Raw genomic sequence first — 19607 nt, forward strand, 5'->3', positions numbered from 1 at the left:
TCCCTGCATCTACGTTTCTCACCTCAAGGTTTTAGGTTAGTTTTTGTGTAGCTTTTCCCAGTTTAGTTTATTCTTAGGGTTTGGTTTTCCTCCTCCTCGTTCTCGTTGGTTTTCCCTTTTGTTAATAAAGCTCGCTCACAACTGAAGCAGTCTGCATTTTGGGTCCATTAATATTCACACACGGCCTGCCTCGGCACCCCGTGACATATTTATTGTTGTTTCCAGTCTAGTCCTATTTTATATTGTTTGCTATTGTAGAGGGTAATATGGGAAAAAACAAACAAAATAGAAGTTGACATCTGACATCTAGTGGCTAAAGCTCAGTATTACAGTTTGTACTAAGGAGTCAAAAGCAAGCCACGACGTTCTAATTTGCAGTATATTTCCAGCGACTCAGGCACTGTCTTTACCTAGTTTTTTTTTTTTGTTGTTGTTTTTTTTTGTTATTTTTACCAGCAGAAATGTTTTACCGTAAAAACTACCAAAATAATTTTTACTTTATTATCAGTCAATATTTAAATAGCATGCTTATTTTCCAACAAATTCTTTTTCAAAACATTCCTAAGGCTGAACAAATTGTCTTAAGGATGTTGGTTTCTAAAAGTGATTTTTAAAAAAGCACAGACAGACATTTTTACAGTCTTTGTAGACTCCAGTGTCTGGAAATTGCTGAAAAACTAATCACGAACCCAGAGGTTCAGTCTTTCTTGGGAGGATTTATCTAAGAATTCATCACTTAGACACATGATATCCTTAAAAGATTCAGAGAAGTCTCTGCATGAGTCAAGGCCACCACTAAATTAGCACAATCTCCAGTTTAAATGGACTGAGGCAAAGTTAAAAACTCTCCTGTCATAAACTTTTTAGTCCGGATTTTCAAATCCTTTTTGGAAACCTCGGGCACCACATTATCAAAACAGAGACCTTCCTTCCTGTTATCAGCTCACAGTTCAAAAGCCAGCATCCGGGAAGATATGAGTGCTTATTAATGCTGATGGGCAGGATACATTGTTCATCTATTACGTTAGCATTAACAATAAGGAGAATGTCAGACCACATATTTTAAAGCAGGGCTCTCTAGTAAAGGAGTGTGGGTGCTTACAGTAGCTGTGTGGCCTGGGCAGCAGAAATCCTGGATCAAACAGGAATGAGATATTACAGGCTCACTCCTTCCATTGCTAAAGGTAATTAGCGTTCAAAGCTGAAGAGCTATGATCACATAAAAAAACAAAACCTAAGGCAATCACAGATAAGACTGTCACTTATTAACCAGGCAGGTAGGACACGAACTGTTAATGTGGATAAATACACGGAGATAATAAATCGGACAAAGTTCTTGATCACGCAGTAAATAATTAACACGGGTCATGTAATTCGTGCCAGCAGAGAGCACGTTTTTCATATTTTAAAATGTACATTTACCTGTTGCATTTATCCCATGCTATAAATGTCAATTTAATAAACTTTCTATGAAGTCCCCCACACATCCTCATCTCCTCCTGGGCAATAGATGGCAATGTAAGACCGGGGGTCCCCTTTACCCACTACAGGACAGTAGAGGAGAGGAGGAGTAAAAGGCAGGGCAAAAACATGTCACAGAGCTTTTAAGGACAGCCTGGCACTGACATTTCAGCACACACAGGCTGAGCACACACACAGGCACGAAAAATGGCAGTTTTAATTGGCAGTTACAGCACAACTTTACTCGGAGTTAGCATCTTTGTTGCTTTTCTGACCTACTTAACCTACAAGCTGCTGAGCGATTACCTGCACAAATGGTTTGAGATGAAGCCGATCCCTGAGCTGGGAACCACTTACCCCTTCATTGGGAATGCTCTGCTGTTCAAAAACAATGCGGGCGGTAAGGAAGCAAGCAACGTGATCATTTAAAGTACTCAAAGTGATGAAGCACATTGAGTTTCTCATGATTTTTGTACCCAACATCTTTATTTTTCTCTTTAAGACTTCTTTCGTCAGATTCAGGATTTTACCTGGGAGTTCCGAGATAAACCGCTGTTTAAACTCTGGGTCGGGCCGGTCCCCTTTGTGGTTCTGTATCATGCTGAGACGGTTGAGGTAAGCTGACTGACACCTATCCAAAATACAGAGTGGATGCAGCACGTCTTATACTGTAAATATGCCTGTGATGAGTAAGCCCGTGGATAATTTCCATCCCCGTTCAGTGATGCGAAGCAGGTAAACAAACCACACATGCCACTGAAGTGGAAGCTGCACTGTCATTACAGATGGATTGGATGAGATCCCGTTGAAGTCTTTGAGATCAGCTGAGCAGTCTGTGATGAATTCTTAGGATGTCTTTGCACTTTTATACAGTGCAGGATACAGAATTCCACCCACCACTCAAACATTAAACTGAAGCCAGTTCTCCCCTCTTAGCACAAATTCCTCATGTTCCTTAAAGAGGTTTCAATCTGTCCCACCTAAACTGTATGTGTAACTTGTTTTCATCATACATCTAGATAAGATAATGGACGAAGGTGGATGCTTGCAGGGTCAGTCTGAGTGAATCATTTCTTTCACCCAACAGGGACTGTTGGAACATAGCATGTTCGATTGTGCACTAAAGATTTCTTTAAGTAAACAACTTTTTGCCTCAAATATTACTCATGACATGTTTCTGTCTACTTTTTCTTTAAGCCGGTTCTGGCTAACAGCATTCACATGGAGAAAGCTTTTGCATACAAGTTTCTGCATCCTTGGCTGGGAACTGGTCTGCTTACTAGGTATAACTGTGGCATAGCAAACATCCCATCTGTCCATCAGGAAAGATCAAAAGATTTAGATAGTTCATATATATTAAAACTTGAGCTAAGACTATGCACAAAACAAAAAGAAGCTCCTATCTACAGTATTATTATTGCAAATGAAATAATATAAAGTGCATAACGCCTTCTTATCTTTGATCAGCACTGGGACCAAGTGGCGTCAGCGGAGGAAGATGCTGACGCCCACCTTTCACTTCTCCATCCTGGAGGACTTCTTGGAAGTGATGAACGAGCAGGCCGAGATTCTGGTGGAGAAGTTGGAACAGCATGCAGGGAAGGGTCCATTCAACTGCTTCAGTCTCATCACCCTCTGTGCTCTCGACATTATCTGCGGTAAGCAGAACGTGCAAATCTGGGACAACTTAAAGGAAAACCCTGCGTTAAGGTGATACGCATCCAGAAAGGAGCAGATTCAGCATGGCATGGTTTCTCCTTCCAAAATATATTCTCTCATTAGAATTGGTAATGGTAGGGATTAGCAGTGAGACCATTCATCCACTCATGCAGTCTAATTGGGTTGAAATGATGAGTGGGTCTCGGTCGCATTATTTGAGGCCTTATGCATCATGTCATTCTGGAAGAGGCGAGTCCAGTCATCAAATGATGACGATGATCTCCCAGAACCACTCTAGATTAATTTGTCTATATAAGGTGGAAGGCGAATCCAATCCAGTGAAATATTTGCAACGGCATAACAAAGATACCTGATCCCTTTACTGTAAGGTCTAAAACTGTAAAGGTTTTTCCTTTAATTTGTCAACCCTTTAAGTTGGATAAACTTTTGACCCTTTTTGTGCTTAACAAATGCAGGTATATAAAATAAATAATTAGAAAAAGGGTGTTTTATATTTATATACCCTTAATTTCTTGACAGAAACTGCAATGGGAAAGAAAATTTATGCACAGAGTAACTCTGATTCGGAGTATGTTAGGAGCGTGTACAGGTGAGTTACTGCTTTTATCATTCTAATGCAAATTATAGTAGAAGAAAATGATCTAATCTGCTGTCTTTCTCTTTATTCTCAGAATGAGCGACATTGTCAGTCGCAGACAGCGGTCACCTTGGTTATGGCCTGACTTCATTTACACTTACTTTAGTGAAGGCCGCGACCACGACAAAACACTCAAGGTCCTCCATTCCTTTACATACAAAGTGAGTAACGGACTCGGTCGCTTTTCCACGATCATGCAGAAATCATGAAATTGTTCAGAGAAAGCACCTCTTCTTCTCTTCCCATTTATTTTCAGGTGATCCATGAAAGAGCTGAGAACATGTCCTGCAACGAGTCAGACAGTGAAAACGACCAAGGCAAGAGGAAACGACGGGCATTTCTGGACATGCTCCTGAGCACCACCTATGAAGACGGCAGCAAGATGAGCCATGAGGACATTCAGGAGGAAGTGGACACTTTTATGTTTCGGGTTGGTGGTTAAGCAATAAAAAGGAATACTTAAGGCTGTGCTTATTAATACATTTATATTACCCCAAAAAACTGCACTTTGTGCCAAGAAAGGATTTACTTTCTGAGATAATGATGTGAGACTCTTCTGGCAGAGTAATCCACATGTCCTGTTTCAATAAAGGGTCTTTTAAAAAGTCTCTAATTAACTCTTTATTTGCAGGGCCATGATACTACAGCCGCCGCTATGAATTGGGCTCTCCACCTGCTGGGCTCGCACCCTGAGGTGCACAAGAAAGTTCAACAAGAGCTACAGGAGGTGTTCGGTAATAATAACAGGCTCTACCACTTTAATGGTGTTGTTTTGTTCCTGCCTGAGGGCTTTTTGACTCATCTTTGTTCAAACTCATTTGTTCTTTGTAAGGCACGGGGAGCTTTTTCAGGGATAAGAGCTGTGAACATCCCTGCCAGAATACACAGAAAAAAAGTGCGGCATAATAACTGTCTTTACCGATGGCCTTGTAACCATAGGCAACCAGGCTAATTTGTCCACAAGTAGAGAAGGATAATTTTGCCATATGGTCATCACTTATATTTCCAATGTAAACCCTATGCTACAGTCACAGCTGGGGAAGCAGTGATTGGAGACCGTGGCATGACTTTTGTAGCCGTGTGCAGTGAATTTGTAACCTTTTTGTCTTTGAAATGGTTGCTTTGAAGACGGGGACCAGGGTCCGTTGCCGTCTTCAGATCGACTGTGGTGCATTAAGATGGTGATAAAACAGCAATAACATGGAGTCAGTCTGCTATCAGTCTGATTGTGATTGAATGGGGGCAAGTTAGCAATAACTTTCAATCTGTTTATGATAGTACAGCAATTTACTGCAGTGAATCGACCAAATGTCCGTACACAGAAATTAACATTTCTGACATCAACCACTTATATTCAGATTACAGACAGAACTGCATAGATCTAAAAAAGAATTTAAGAATTCAGATTTAATTACCGACATAGATGCAGCTTTTTATATAGGAGTATAACAACAACATAAACAGCTGGTATCCAGTTGAGTCAAATCACAGATTGCAAAGAGATGCATCGCAGATGAGTTGCACTGACTGATCCAGATTGATTGCAATGTCCTCATGATCTGTCTGCATTTATAAATTCGGCCGCAAACGTCTGCAAACCTTCACCAGCCCATATGGGCTGATTTGGATCACGATTATTTGGAGACAGGTCGACTCCCACCACGCGACCTGTGCAATTAGTTGGAATCAAAAGCAGTTGTTCTGAGATAGCTGGCCACTGCAAGTACGTGCAGTTGGTTGCTAAAAGTGCAAAAAGTTACCAAAATCCTTGTAGCCCCACCCTATTTGCAAAGAGGTTACTGTCCTATTTTTACCCTGTTGTGTCTGAGCTATTACATTACCTTACCACACCTAGTTAAATAATTAATTTGTTATGTCAATGATTGTTGATTTATAGTCACAAGGTTGATAACAATTATTGCTCTATAGAGAGTTACAGATCTTGAGTGCTGTCCTATTTACAGGTAATTTTTAGGATGTCTTAGATACTGTGCTGTTGCACTTTTACCTACTGAGGCAGGTTAAGTATCAGCGTATCTCTAATCTGTGCTGTGGTGCTGTTTAATGTTCAAAGGTACATCTTCCCGGCCCACCAGCACCGACGACCTGAAGAAGCTCAAGTACCTGGAGTGTGTGATCAAGGAGGCTCTGAGGCTGTTTCCCTCTGTGCCTTTCTTTGCTCGTAGCCTCGGTGAAGACTGCTATATCAGTGAGTTAAAGATTAGATCGTTGGCACCTGAAACAAATGGCTCATTGATCCCAAACACCTGAGGGTGCTGATACCTCTTCACAAAAAGGGAAGCCAGTCTTCCTCTGTTGTCCTGGCCATGTAACAGATGCATCTGAGTAATCGGTTTTGCCTGTTTTTGGTGTCATGAGTACTTATCTCAGCTGAAGTTTAGTTTTTTCTTCGTACTTTTAGATGGTTTCAAGGTTCCTAAAGGTGCAAACGCGATCATAATCACCTACTCTCTTCACCGTGATCCACGGTACTTCCCCGAGCCCGAAGAGTTCAGGCCTGAGCGTTTTCTGCCGGAGAATTCGGTGGGTAGGCCCGCCTATGCATACGTCCCCTTCTCAGCTGGACTCCGCAACTGTATAGGTAAGGACTTTTAAATTTATAGTCTCCATATGCGCTCCGCTGTGTGAGGTTTCCAAATAGGTGCGTCACGTCTTCGTTTGTTTTATTGTCATTTTCTTTAGGCCAGCGTTTCGCACTCATGGAAGAAAAGGTGGTGTTGGCGGCTATTTTGCGGAACTTCACAGTCGAAGCCTGTCAGAAACGCGAAGACCTCCGCCCGGTTGGAGAGCTCATCCTACGACCAGAGAAAGGCATCGTGATCAAATTAGAAAAGAAGACGCCTCAAACGTCATCAAACTAACACCTGATCCAGCATCCTGGGGAATTTTCCCTGCATGGTTTTTATCTAATGACACATAACAAAGTGACATTTTTTTAAAAATACTTTAGTAATTTTAGAAAATTCCTATTTTCATAATGATAAATATTCATAAACACAGATGACAAAGGAATCCTGAAATGCTGTTTGCTGTGTTGCGTGTTATGTGTAGACACAGCACTGGTCCATCTTTGAGCTGAATGATTCACAGGTCAGTGTGAGGAGGCTTAAAAAATCCTTGAAAGCAAAATATAAAGAAATGAGGAAAACTCAAGAGTTTTCCAAACTACTATTTCTTTAAGATTTACAGTATAGATTTACACCATATTGTGAGTTACATTAATAAAAATGAACCGACGATTTCAAAACACGTGACTGATTAATAACTCGTGGAAAATGAGATAAACAGCTACTTAACTGGAGTCAGTCACAGATAATTATTTTCTGGGTTACACCCGTTTTACCAAAAAAATGAAAGCATTCATCTTGATTCCCAGCTGGGATAGGCTCCAGCCGCCCTGCACCCTGAATTGGATAAGTGTACGAGAATGGACGGATGGATGATTCACATCCACTATGCACTCTGCAAGAGTTTATACCCATGTATGAAACATTTCTGTTATTTTGTATGTGGCTGTGTAACGTAGATAAGTAGTATGGAGGATTAAAAATGTAACTTTTTAAATGTACATGCACACACATATATGTATATATATTTAGTGGTATCAGCTTGTAATGAAGTCCTGAATCACACTTTAAGATATTAATTACACTTCCAGCACAAACAAGATCTGTCTTTTGACTGTGCAGTGTTTCTAGTGCTATAGTAATTTCCAACCTTTAGCCATTGTGTTTTCTGTGGAACGACCCCCCTTTTAAAAAAGAAATAGTTGCTGTCTTTATGTGTAGCTTTCCTTTTCTTTACTTACAGAAAACCTACTATTCAGTAAAAATATTCTCCAATAAAAAGTGTGTTTTTCTGGGATCATTTCAAAGAGTCATTTGGACATATGAGAGATGCACAGATGAAACGGTCAATTTCCACATCGTCCATCAGCTCACAAGCCACATTCGTGCAGCCAAGTCTGTAGCCTCGAGTCAAGCTGAGGCTGTAGACTGCATGGAAACGGCCAACACAGCCACCGTCATGTAAGCGTGGGGTGAATCTGACTGTGGAACTGAGATATTCTGCTTCATCATAGTTGTGCTCAATCACAAGGTGGCCTGCTCCAAAGTATACCCTTATGTATTGTTCTTGTGGACGCTGATGTGAACCGTAAATGTACAAAATGAAGATCATAATGAATTCATAACGAGTCCATAAACCAGATCAGGAAAGTGTTTACTGTGGTCAAAGAGAAAGTTAGCCTTGGGTCATTTTCTTATAGACTACTATAAAACTAGACGATTCCCCCCCTCCTGTTGGTTACTGGTCAGGTTTAAGGTACTTCTGGGCTAAATCCATCTTTGGTCCTGTTATTCCAGCTCTGAACACATATTTCTAAAAACTTGTCCTTAAAACTTTTTCCTAAAACTTCTAAAACTCTCCTCGGTGTAGTTTCAAGACCAAAACTCACTAAATCAGAATTGAGGTCAAAAAGGCTCCTTTGTAAGAACAGGTAATCACAGCATGATACAGTTACAAATGACCCCATTCATTATGTCATCGAATGATTTAGCAGGTGCGCCTGCAAGGGTCATTGCCTAACACCCAAATGACTTGACTGATGATGAATAGCATCCTCTTTCCCAATGCTATTTTTTGAATTATTGAGCACATCTCTAATCAATGAGCAGAGCTGAGGTGCCCGAGCTCTAAATGAAGCAGGAAGAGTTCATTTATCTGAGGATCTCTAATAAATGGCTGAGATAGAGGAGCTTTATGTGGGGCTCGAGTATAGGCGGATTATAAGAGATGACTTTTCAGGACACCTTTATAACAATAACACATACATTTACTCAAACTGAGCTCATAATATGCAATAAATTAAAGTATCAAAACACTGTAATAAAACTATAAATTGAAAAGTATGTGATACATCATCTTACAATGTGATGTTGTTGAAGTTTGAAACCACATTGGTTGTAAAGACTGTCAAGATCAATTTACTCTCACAGTAGCCTCGAGCAACTGTTCACTTTATTAGACATTTCTGTACAAAACAAAGTAATGTTGGTATGACAGAAGACCTGCAAAAGCTGCAGAGGACTGACCCCATTAATCTGCTAAAGTAACCTCATCGCGTACACCCTGGCTGCTTTTTATTTTACAGCACTGCAGTTACATAATAATTTCAACAGCATTTTAGATTCTCACTGTAAAATCTTTGTGGTTTTTTCTCCGTGAACAACGTTTTTTTTTTCCTGCTCTGCAGACGTAATACTAACTCGGAGTAAGCCAAAGTTTAAATGTCTCTAAAGTGTGCAAAGGCAGGTTTGCCGAAGAGGGGCAACAGACAGTTCAAAGTACATGTGCAGTTGCTAAAACAGCACAGGTTCATAACTGGGCCGTGCATGGGGTTGCAAGATGAATTTGAGTGGTTGTGAGATTCACAAGACATAAAGAAACAAAATATGGCTAATTTGTAGGGTTTTTTCTGAGTTTTTGTCAGTCTTTCAAATATTGTTTCGGTTTGAGTTGCTGGTTAAACTGCAGACAGCTCACAGACAGAAAGGCCAGGAGTTTTTTTTTTTGTAATACTGAGGTTAGAAGTCTGACAGCACCCTCCCACGTAACACTGAAAAGGCTCTTGGAGCGAATTACAGTTGCTTTGAATTCTTTAAACAAAAAACACAAACCCCAGTGTGCAGTCAAACCTTCATGCCCTTAACTTTGAAATACATTCATGTTACCATAACCTCAGTTAAAATACAGCAGGTCGTGACCTCTTTAAAGGACTCCTGACATTGCTACATTTTGAGAAGCAACTGGAAAAAAACCCTCTCTTCAGTTTCTGACCTTACAATGGTGTTGATATACTTAACACTATTTTTTTTAAAATCTGATTTTAATTTTGTGAACCTCTGAACATTTTTGCCCAGCCTCTTTCTTATTGTTGAATCATGAACTCTGACCTGAATTGAGGCAAGTGAGGCCTGTGGTCCTCCTTGCTGAATCATCTGTTGGAGTTGGAACCACAGACATTCCTGGGAAGGTTCACCATAGCTCCAAGTTTTCGCCATTCGTGGGTAAAGACTTTAGAAGAGGCTCTGTAACCCTTTCCAGACTGATAAATGTCAGTGACTAATGCGTTGCTTTCTGAGATCTTCTAGCCTACTTCACTTTGTCAGACAGTTTCTATTTAAGTGATTCCTGATTCAGCAGGTGTGGTAGCAAAAATTAATAGTGGAAATTAGTTTAATGATCTGAAACAAGTAATTGTGACAAATATGCTGAAAAAAATCAGGAAGGTGGCAAATGCAAAAAGCCCCCGAAAAAAACAAACAAACAAACAAACAAAAAAAACACCATGATCCTTCAGATGCAATGAAAACCTCTGTGAACTAACAATAAAAACAACATAAAAGACTCCTATCACATTTCAATGTCAGCAAGCTTTATCCGAGATGTGCGTGTGCTTCATGGGGCTCTCTGACGAAATGAAATGAAACCAGAGGAGAAATGTGAAGACAGATTTTTTTTCTCCCCTTTTGCTTTAAAATTCAGGTTTTGCTTGTTATGAAATCCTGCTACTTGACAGAGAAACACATCTGTACTGTATGCTCCGAGATCAGAGAGACCACACTGCTCATGAATACTGTGCAGTTCAAACTAACGCCCAGAGAGTGGCAGTAGTGTATGGTTTTTCTAGAGTGCAAAACAAAGACAAGGAGGAGTTGGCTCTGTGGGTGTGTGTGTGTGTGTGTGTGTGTGTGTGTGTGTGTGTGTGTCAGAGAGAGAGAGAGAGAGAGAGCAACACACACAGCAGACTGTATCTATATTTTTTTCTGTATCCCTGCCCAGCAGCTTCATGTCGATGTGACTGACAGCTGTCATCAGCACGTGTGCAGCCTGTGAGTTTCAGATCCTCTGCATCTTTGTATTTGAATGACACGTTATAAATGTATGCAATGTTCCTTTAAAAATCCTTAATTAACACCATGTGTCCAATCTTAGCAACAGCCAACAGCGAAAGCCAGATGCATAGAGAAAATGCAGAAAAATAAATCAAAATTCCGAATCATATTTAAATGAAAAACTCGAATGACACTGATTTACATATGACAAGATCAATCTGTGTGTGAGACGAGCAGAGTGTCCCCCAAAGCTGCCAAATGGCTGCTGTGTTTGCAAATGGCACAAAGCATCGTAATCTCTCAGCAGTCTCTCGTCTCCTTGATGTGGCAGACCTGAACTGACCTGCTTAAAACTCCTCTTAATCCTCTGGATTTTCTCAAGTTTAGAGTATAGCAATACAGAGTGACCTGCTGTCCAAATAAGGTTTCGTTTTTCCACTTCCTATGACTCACAATATGCAGTCACAGTAATAACATGAACAAACAGGCACTCTAGCAGGCTTAGATCACATATGTTTGCCAGGTGGTGCATTGCTGGTTAGGCTTCTGCTTCATTTGTGCCAGCTCCCTCATTTTGTCATGTTCTGTGATCCTTATAAGGTATCGTTTCGCACAGAACAAACAGCCAGAAATGAAATTTAAAGGTAAAATAGAGATTTAAAGGATCAAGCTTACAGCATTATACTTCCATCGAGAGACCAAAGGCGTATTAAGTGCAGCTGAAAAAAGTTCCAACATGTGCATGTTTCATTTTATTTTTTCACTCTTCTATTATTTTATTTCTTGATTGGAAATTCCTCACCCTTTGAAAAATGATTAATTCTTTTCTACTACAAACCTAACTTGACCTCACAGGGAGAAATTGGATTGGATCTGAGTGCCACAGACTGTAAATGAAAAAGTAATACAAGGGCAGTTTTAGAAAAATACAAGAAAGTGCTTTCTTGTATGCTACCAATAAATCATTCATATGAGCCTAGACTACAAATTTAACCTTCAAGTATTTAATGCTAATTAAAGGACCCATTAAAATCAATGGAGTGCTGTTTAGTGAAGCTTCACTCACTCCAGCACCAGTGTTGGGTTCCAAGGTTGTGGGGCTATAAAGCTGTTTGTATCTGATCTTAAATTTTGCAGATATTCACTATACTAACTGTGTAAATGGAACATTTGCATCATTGCAAAATCTGACTGAGAAACAGGCCACTATATACCCATACCACACTGTCAAACAAAAGGTGGGTTGGCTAAGACAATGTTTTTTTGTTGTCGATTTTGGCTTTGTTGGGTAACCCACATATTTAGCTTGCACTATATTGCTAAAAGTATTCGCTCTTCTATCTGCACACTCAGTGGCTTGGATGCAGCTGCTCAGCCATTCCATGAAGCTCTCTACGCACTGTTCTTGACTCTGCGGAAAGTTGTCAGCATCTGCCCACTATGCACCTCAGCATCCGCCGACCCCACTCTGTGATTTTATGTGGCCTACCACTTCATGGGTAAGGTGCTGACAATCCCAATTGCTTCCACTTTGTTATAAAATCACTAACAGCTGTCTGTGGAATATTTAGCAGCGACAAAATTTCACAACTTGCATTTGTTGCACAGGAGGTGTCCTGTCACAGTACCAGTGCTCCTGAGAGCAAATAACTCTTTCACAAATATATGTAGAAACAGTCAGTGTTGATGTGGGGGAGTAGTCGCTCTACTCTGAGACAGAGAAGCTAAATTCTGCCACTTTTATAGAGAGTAGAGGAGTTTAAGTATTTGCCAGTTGAGAACCATGGCCTCTGACTTGGAGGTGCTAATTCTCATTCCCACTGCTTCACACTGAGCTGCTCATCGCTTGATGAAGAGATGAGCAGCACACAAACATACACAGCCAAGAGAACCACATCATCTGCAAATCTATGAATCAAATCTTTGACAAAGAACAGCCCAGGTGGAGACCAGCATCCACCATTGTGCTAGAAAATACAGCTAAAAACAAACCACAAGCAGCACAAACATTTGCCTCATGCTATGTTCAGGGCATGCTAACATGTGACAATGATGATGAGTACTTACTTTAATTTAGGATCTATAGCAAACATTAACTGATTAAATGGAGGAGCAGACAGTTTCTACCTTTTTATCTGTTTGTTGGGAGCAAAGGTAACAGCTTTTTCAAGTCAATTTTCCAGCTGACTGTTGGACAGTCACTTCAGCACTTCACTCGTAGTAGGGGCATTGCTCACTCTGGGCCTTACAATGCAGAAGCACCAGCTCTATTTTTTTATGTGTGGTACGTCCAGGGCACGAGTCAGCCATCTTTGCTAGATCAGGTGCATCTCCAACGTTCTGATAACTTTAAATCATGGGAGTTCCCCTTCCAAATCATGACAATGATGATGATTACTTACTTTAATTTAGGATCTATGGCAAACATTAACTGATGCAATAATTGCATTTCTTAAAACTGCATTGGAAGAATCGGATTGTTTTGACTGGGGTCTTCTGAGACCCTACAACATTTTTATTTTTTAAGAAAAAGCACTAAACAAAACAGAAATGTGACACGACATCACTGGGAACAAACTGATTGAAGTTATTTCCATCTTTCATGTAGTAGTCCAGAGTTATTAAACTAAGGGTTCATGTCACTAGTTAAAGCAATCTACTATATTGAGTTGCTTTGCTGTTATCCCCAACCCTGCTCAGGACAATAGAAAAAGTTATAGTTAGGATGGTGAAGTATTTACATCTGCAATATCTTGCAGATCTCGCTGGCACACAAAGTCTGACCAGTGATGATGAGGACAGGATGTGACAGCATCCCTAGATCTGACCGACATGACACACTGCCGTTTCTATTGGTTGCTTTCAGTCACTCTTCCATACGCACACATGCCTGCACAAATGCACACATACACCAAACCAGCACTTTCTTCTCAATCATCCTTGATTCCGCCTGTTTTCACATCAAACGAATGCCCGCATTAGACAGTAAGTAATAATAAGCAATAAGGACTGTGTTGTCCAGCGTGGAAGGATGCAGGGGGACGTGAAGGGAGAAAAAGCTGAAAAGGAATCAAGTGAAATCTGATTGATGGGAAAGCAAATAAGATGTCAGACTGAGTAAAAGCGACAGATTGGCTGTCTAGAAGAAGGACAAACTGAAAATGGGGATCAGTGAGAAGCAATGATCAGGCAGCTCAGAAAATATACCAAAACTATCAGCCAAGGATATCAGTGTCGCAACACAGAAGGCATTCTTCCATGTTAAAATAAACCCCAGTGCCCACTAACTCACCGTTCCCACAGAAATGTGAGGGGTGGGTAGCCACCAACTTTGAGGTGCACCGGTGCACAATGCTCAAGGCACCACGGCCACGCATTCTTCACTTCCTTTGAAGTACACCAGTACTTAATCTCGCCGCTAAATTGTTTGAAATGTGGGTCATGGCTCCAATTTTACTACAGTGGGGGTAAGACTTAAAAGCCATCCACAGCTCAGTATATCAGTCCCTTTTGTACCTTGACTCCAAAATAATCTCTCTATATTCATTTCTCATTAATCACAAGAGTTTCTGGACATGCTTCTGATTAAGTTTCAATTATAGGAAGCTCAGGGTAAACAAAGGTGTTGGATTGGGGTCAAAACAATTTGCAGAAACTGCTGATGAGAAGTCCAAAGAAGGATTAGACGTAAATGAATGTTTGAGCAACTGAATGTTAACTATCTAGACTTTTACTTGTTCTTCTTGCTCTAATTCTGCATATCCGTGTGTTAGACTATGCTTTTGAAAGCAGTGACTTTCTATAAACTGACTTGGTCATTATTGTTATTATTATTTAAGCTTGCTGAGTTTTTATTATTCATCAAGAATTAATCCTTTGCACTCCACAGCTTTCCCCCCCACAGCACATATTCTCTCACATGATCTGACAATGCTCCAAAGAACTTCATGCCAGGAATGTTTGGTTTTGTCAGGCTTCAAATCTCCCTACAAATAGTGAGTGGGGTTGAGATCAGGTGGCTGTGGAGGAAATTCTATAACCGCTTTGGCCTTCAAGTAGTTCTTGCAAAGCTTTGAAGTGTGCTTGGAGTTTGTTTTCCTACCAACAGTGCAGTATGTCTCTGAAAAATGAAGTGCTATTTCACCACGGCCAGTGTGGAGCTAATTCAGTAAAGGTAACCAACACCAGTGAAGCTAAAACTCCCCCCAGACCTGAATATTCCCCCCGCCATGTTTCACTGTCGTTTTGATTCGCTGAGGTATCATTCTTAGTTATGTTCATCCCCTCTCATTCGCCCTTCTTCTTCTGTTACTGCCAGAATTCCTTATTCCTTCCCAATAACTAGACTGGGACCTTTTCCCCGACCATCCACTGTGAAATGTATTTGTTGAGGCCAGTTCATGGTTTTCACAGCCGTGTGAGGTGACTTTGAATGTAGATTCCATTTTCAACCTTGCTGCAGGACTGCTGCAGTAGATCTGTTGCATTGCTCCTCTCATTTAACAAAGAAAAACACAAAACATCCACAGGGCTCCTGTGGATGTTTTTTTGGAAGTCTGACCAAGAAATTATAGCAGCTCGTTACAGATGCAGAGAGGTGTGCCAGGTGCTAAGAAATAGCCCACAACTGTATTTTGTTGACACCCTATCTCAAGCACAGTGGTTGATATTTAAAAGTCAAAGTTGCTTGGCACCACTTTAATTACAACTCTTTAACAAATGAATAACAAAGATGTGGATTAAGGCCAAATTTCCTCAGTCCTCTATGTGTTCTTGGTGACCGTGCGGTCGGCCTGCTTGGAGTGTAATTGCACTATGTGCTTAATATTTTCAGGCTGCATGCAGAGACGTGTGCATGGACTCTCAAAGAGAAAGCAATGTAACCCCTTAGAGTTCCTTGCAGACATGTAAATATGAAAGCATGAATTGACCTTTAGCCCACCCTAAGCATTTGGCTTTGTTTTCCTTCATGTAGTGCGACATTACTTCCACTCTGAGATCACAACTGGATTCTTGATGTATTATACAGCAAATTCTGTACTTGCGTATTTCTCTTATGGTGGAAAGGAACGTTTGTGTTCAAGAATTGCTTTATTCTACCATTTATTCTACTAATACTATTTATTCTACTTCTAACAATAAAGAGGAAGTTACTCAGCTCGTGAAGCACTGTTTCTCATGTAGCTCTGTTTATAGTCAAACCCTTTGCTTTGTTATTTGAGAGACTGTCTTGAGATTATTCTTTGTGTGTTCTTTCTGAGTTTTAATTTGAGTCTTTATCCTGATACTCAGTTAATACAAGAAGGGATCCAACTCTACTTTTGACCTTTTTGTAAAACAATGCTATTGTGTATATATGCAGGTGTAATTGTTGGCTATTGAAATAAACTTTGTTCGATTTACATTAGTTCACTAGGTCAGACACACCCACACACAAGTGAAACTCTGTTATATTAAGGTGCTGGAACACAAAGACAGAACTGCTTCAGTGCCATCTCTGTTAAACACGTGCTAAGCAGATTTTTCATATATAAAAAGATGATCACGGCTGTGTTGAAAATGTTACAACAAAAGCTCAGTTGTGCTATTATCAGTCAAGCCATCAATGTGGCTCAAGCTGAACGCAGAAGAGGATGAACACTGATAAGTGACCTCTCTGCAGGTTCTCTCTAATGCAGTGGAAAAGAAAAGAGAGGTTTTTTCACACCTTATCAAGTTCTCCGAGACTGGTTTCGTCACGAGCTCCTGAGGTTTGTCCAGTGGGACACACGCACACACAAAAAAAGGAGGAACGAATGCCATGAAGTGCAAGCAGAATGGATGGCGTGGCATCGAAAATTGCTCCACACCAAAGTGCGATTACCATTTCCAGAGTGAAGGAGTGTGCGGAGAAGCAAAGCAACATAATTATTAGCAGAGCCCAAAATGCACAAGAGGACTGAGGCTAAAGCGTCACAAAGGTTAAAGCAGGACTTAATCCTTATCGGCTTCAGCTCCATATATGCTGAAGACTTTTAGTGACCATTCAACTATCAACTGCCCCCCTCTCTTCAACACACACTCAACACATTCTCCAAAGATGGAAATTAAAAATTTAGCTTCAGGGTCCTTTTTAACCAGTGGCTTTGTTTCCTTGCTAAGCAATTTGTTTTCCTTTCATTAAAGCTCGAATTAGAATAACTGCTCTCACGCTTGACTTCTTGTCCTCCAGCTCCTTCACTGTCTGTTGAGCTTTCTTATTTGTGGCCTGTGCTGGACCTAGGAAAAAAATATTCGGCTCCATTTGAACATTGAGAAATTACACCAGTATAATTTGATATTAATAAATTCATCTAAGTTCAGTTTTGCATTTATTTGAACTGTCAGTTTGGAAAGGAAAACCTCACAGTACATCATGGAGAGGACGGTGAGTGACGTGTGACACAGCAACAAAAGACAGCAGAGAAATATTTAGTCTGGGAGTCAAATTCGGCCAGTTGAGCTCTGTTTATTTGGATTGAAACAGATTTGTGTATAATTGTCACTCATGCTTAATTTGCTGGACTAAATCAGACCATCTGCTTGACTTATAGAAGATGAGATCATGCGTCAGCTTATCCTATATTTTAAATCAAAACAGTTTAAGGGTACTCATATTTCAGTTACCTATATTAATTACAGTTAAATAGGCCTGAGATGATAATGAGTAGAGGTATCTGGCTCCTCATCTGCACATGAAATAATATTCCACCTAAATAAATACATAAGCTGTTTTACCTCGTTTCCATCTCGATTTCTCATCCTAGTTCTCGTGCTCCGACCACCTAACCATAAAAGGCGATACTTTCCAGCGCTTCACAAATCAAAGTCAGGCAATCGCTTCTATTGCACATTAACAGCTACAATGACAAGGTCATGGTGTGATTATCGAGCATTTATCTCTGCTAACCGTCAGTTGTTAGTCCTTTGCTAAATAACTGCGTAATGGAGATTACTGCTGAATTGACTCTCTGGAGAAAGCACTCCTAAAAAAAAGAAAAAAAAAGAAAGAAAGAAATTATTGTCATTGTTCACCTCTCTGAATAAATAAAGGCTCTAATAAAAATATTCAATACCTTGATTCAGCTGAACATAATTGCATTCATCTGGCAGAAAACTGCTACAGCGGTTATTATCAAAAATAAATATAATTAGGTAAAAAGAGACCCGTGTTATCTAATCAGAAATAGGACTTTTTGTTGGAGCTTGTCACAGATTTAATGGCTCACACAAGATATTAATAAAGTCACAATTAAAGGAAGACATGTCCAAATAATTTTTTCACATAGTTTTTTTTAAAGCTGAATTAACTGGTTATTTGACGATGCTGTAGTGTGACTTTTTAAGATGTCACAGTTAAAGAAAGAAAAACCCTTCCAGTGTCTAATGTTGCCACCAGTGAACGCCCGCAACCTAAATGAGGAGGATGCCAAGGCTTTGTCCCTATGACCTTTTCTCTTGCCCTGGAGTTGTCCTAGCTTTCATGTGGCCATTTGTAAAGACATAACAGTGATGAATTAACTCAGTCCTGTATAGGATGCCACTGACCGGGTATAAAGTGCCTTGCACAAGGCCTAAAGTTGTTGCTTGTGTCATATATAGAGAATCAAGATTCTCATTTTATTGAATATCTTATATTTTATATATACGTGCTATTCAGTTTTTTATGCCTATAACCCATCATCAGAAAGTAGTAGTACTATATTTCTGAAAATATCAGTACTGTGCAAATGCACTGAAATTTCTTTAAGAGTTTTTGTTAAAAAAACAAAAGCAAGTGCATGATGTACCTGCTGCCTGGAGGATTATTGTAAAGATTTCAAGTAATGAAAATGTTTAATATGTTTTTGCTTTGGGATTTTTGAGTGTTTACCAATTGCAAAATGTTCACTTTTATTCCTTTGAAGTATTTTAAGTTTTCATAAAGTCATTATCATTGTGTGGACCTCATGAGGTATCCTTGACATTAATCAAATTTAGTTCTGACTACATGGACAGTGATGAATGTATATGAAGCCATATTAGTCTCATTCATCCCCATTAATGCTTTGCAGTCTTGATTTTTTTCCCTATAGGCTATACTTATCTTCCTTTGCACTGCTCACACTGCAGAGGGTATATTGGGTGGGGGAATATTTTCAAATTTCAGCTTACCCTTCCATATGAAACACATTTGTATCAGATTTTTCATAGTGATTTGCAATCTCTTTACATTGATAGCTATAAGCTGCAGTCAGGAGTCATGTGGCTTTTAAACACAAAACATCTGTTTGTGGTGATGGGTGACTCCACACGGTTTTCAGTTTTACGATCCTTGCAGTTTTGAATGACTACATCGCATGAGCCCATGGACATGGATCTGACTGATGTCTCCCAGTTATAAATATGCTCAGAACAAAAGATTATGTGAAAATGGGCTTTCAAACATAATAACTGAGATTATCCTACTGACTCCTTTGACGTCACAACTTCTAACCTTTCAGGAACTTGCACAATCCAATGTGACACCAATCAAAACATCAGTGGAGACAGGCACGCACACCAAGATTATCTTGCTTTCCTGATAAATAGCTTTGACTCTCAGCCTCCACTATTGTAAAAATGCACAGCCCAGGATGCTTTACACCTCCTGTATATAATAAAAGTTTGTGTTGTGGTACCTTAATCTTAGCAATTTAAATGGTAAAAAAGCAGTGGAATAGATTCTGTTAAATATTACATTGAGTATCTTGTAAAATTAATACTTCTGAAAATTGTTGTTAGTTTCTCATATACAGTCATCAGCCACTTCATTGGGTACACCTGTTCAACTGCTCAATAACGGAAATATCTAATCACTTGGCAGGAGCTCAGGTTTTAGATGATATACTGAAGTTCAAAGTAAGCATTAGAAT

At 39.9% G+C, this 19607-nt stretch overlaps 1 protein-coding gene across 1 annotated transcript; it reads left to right on the forward strand.

Moving 5' to 3' along the window:
* Positions 1-1580: 1580 nt before the first annotated feature.
* On the forward strand, positions 1581-7429 carry cyp4v2a (cytochrome P450, family 4, subfamily V, member 2a). Its single transcript, XM_003449727.5, has 11 exons — positions 1581-1861; positions 1964-2076; positions 2659-2744; positions 2929-3119; positions 3661-3730; positions 3813-3939; positions 4035-4208; positions 4410-4512; positions 5853-5987; positions 6201-6380; positions 6482-7429. Exons 1-11 carry the CDS (start codon positions 1669-1671, stop codon positions 6658-6660), a joined length of 1551 nt encoding a protein of 516 aa, XP_003449775.1. The 5' UTR covers positions 1581-1668; the 3' UTR covers positions 6661-7429.
* The last annotated feature ends 12178 nt before the right edge of the window (positions 7430-19607 follow it).

This window comes from Oreochromis niloticus, linkage group LG6 (assembly GCF_001858045.2).
Source record: "Oreochromis niloticus isolate F11D_XX linkage group LG6, O_niloticus_UMD_NMBU, whole genome shotgun sequence".
Taxonomy (NCBI): Eukaryota; Metazoa; Chordata; class Actinopteri; order Cichliformes; family Cichlidae; genus Oreochromis; species Oreochromis niloticus.

Coding starts and splice junctions, on each gene's coding strand:
- cyp4v2a (XM_003449727.5), top strand. CDS start 1,669: ATGGCAGTTTTAATTGGCAGTTACAGCACAACTTTACTCGGAGTTAGC. Junction 1,862..1,963: donor GTTCAAAAACAATGCGGGCG/GTAAGGAAGCAA, acceptor TTTCTCTTTAAG/ACTTCTTTCGTCAGATTCAG. Junction 4,513..5,852: donor AGAGCTACAGGAGGTGTTCG/GTAATAATAACA, acceptor TAATGTTCAAAG/GTACATCTTCCCGGCCCACC.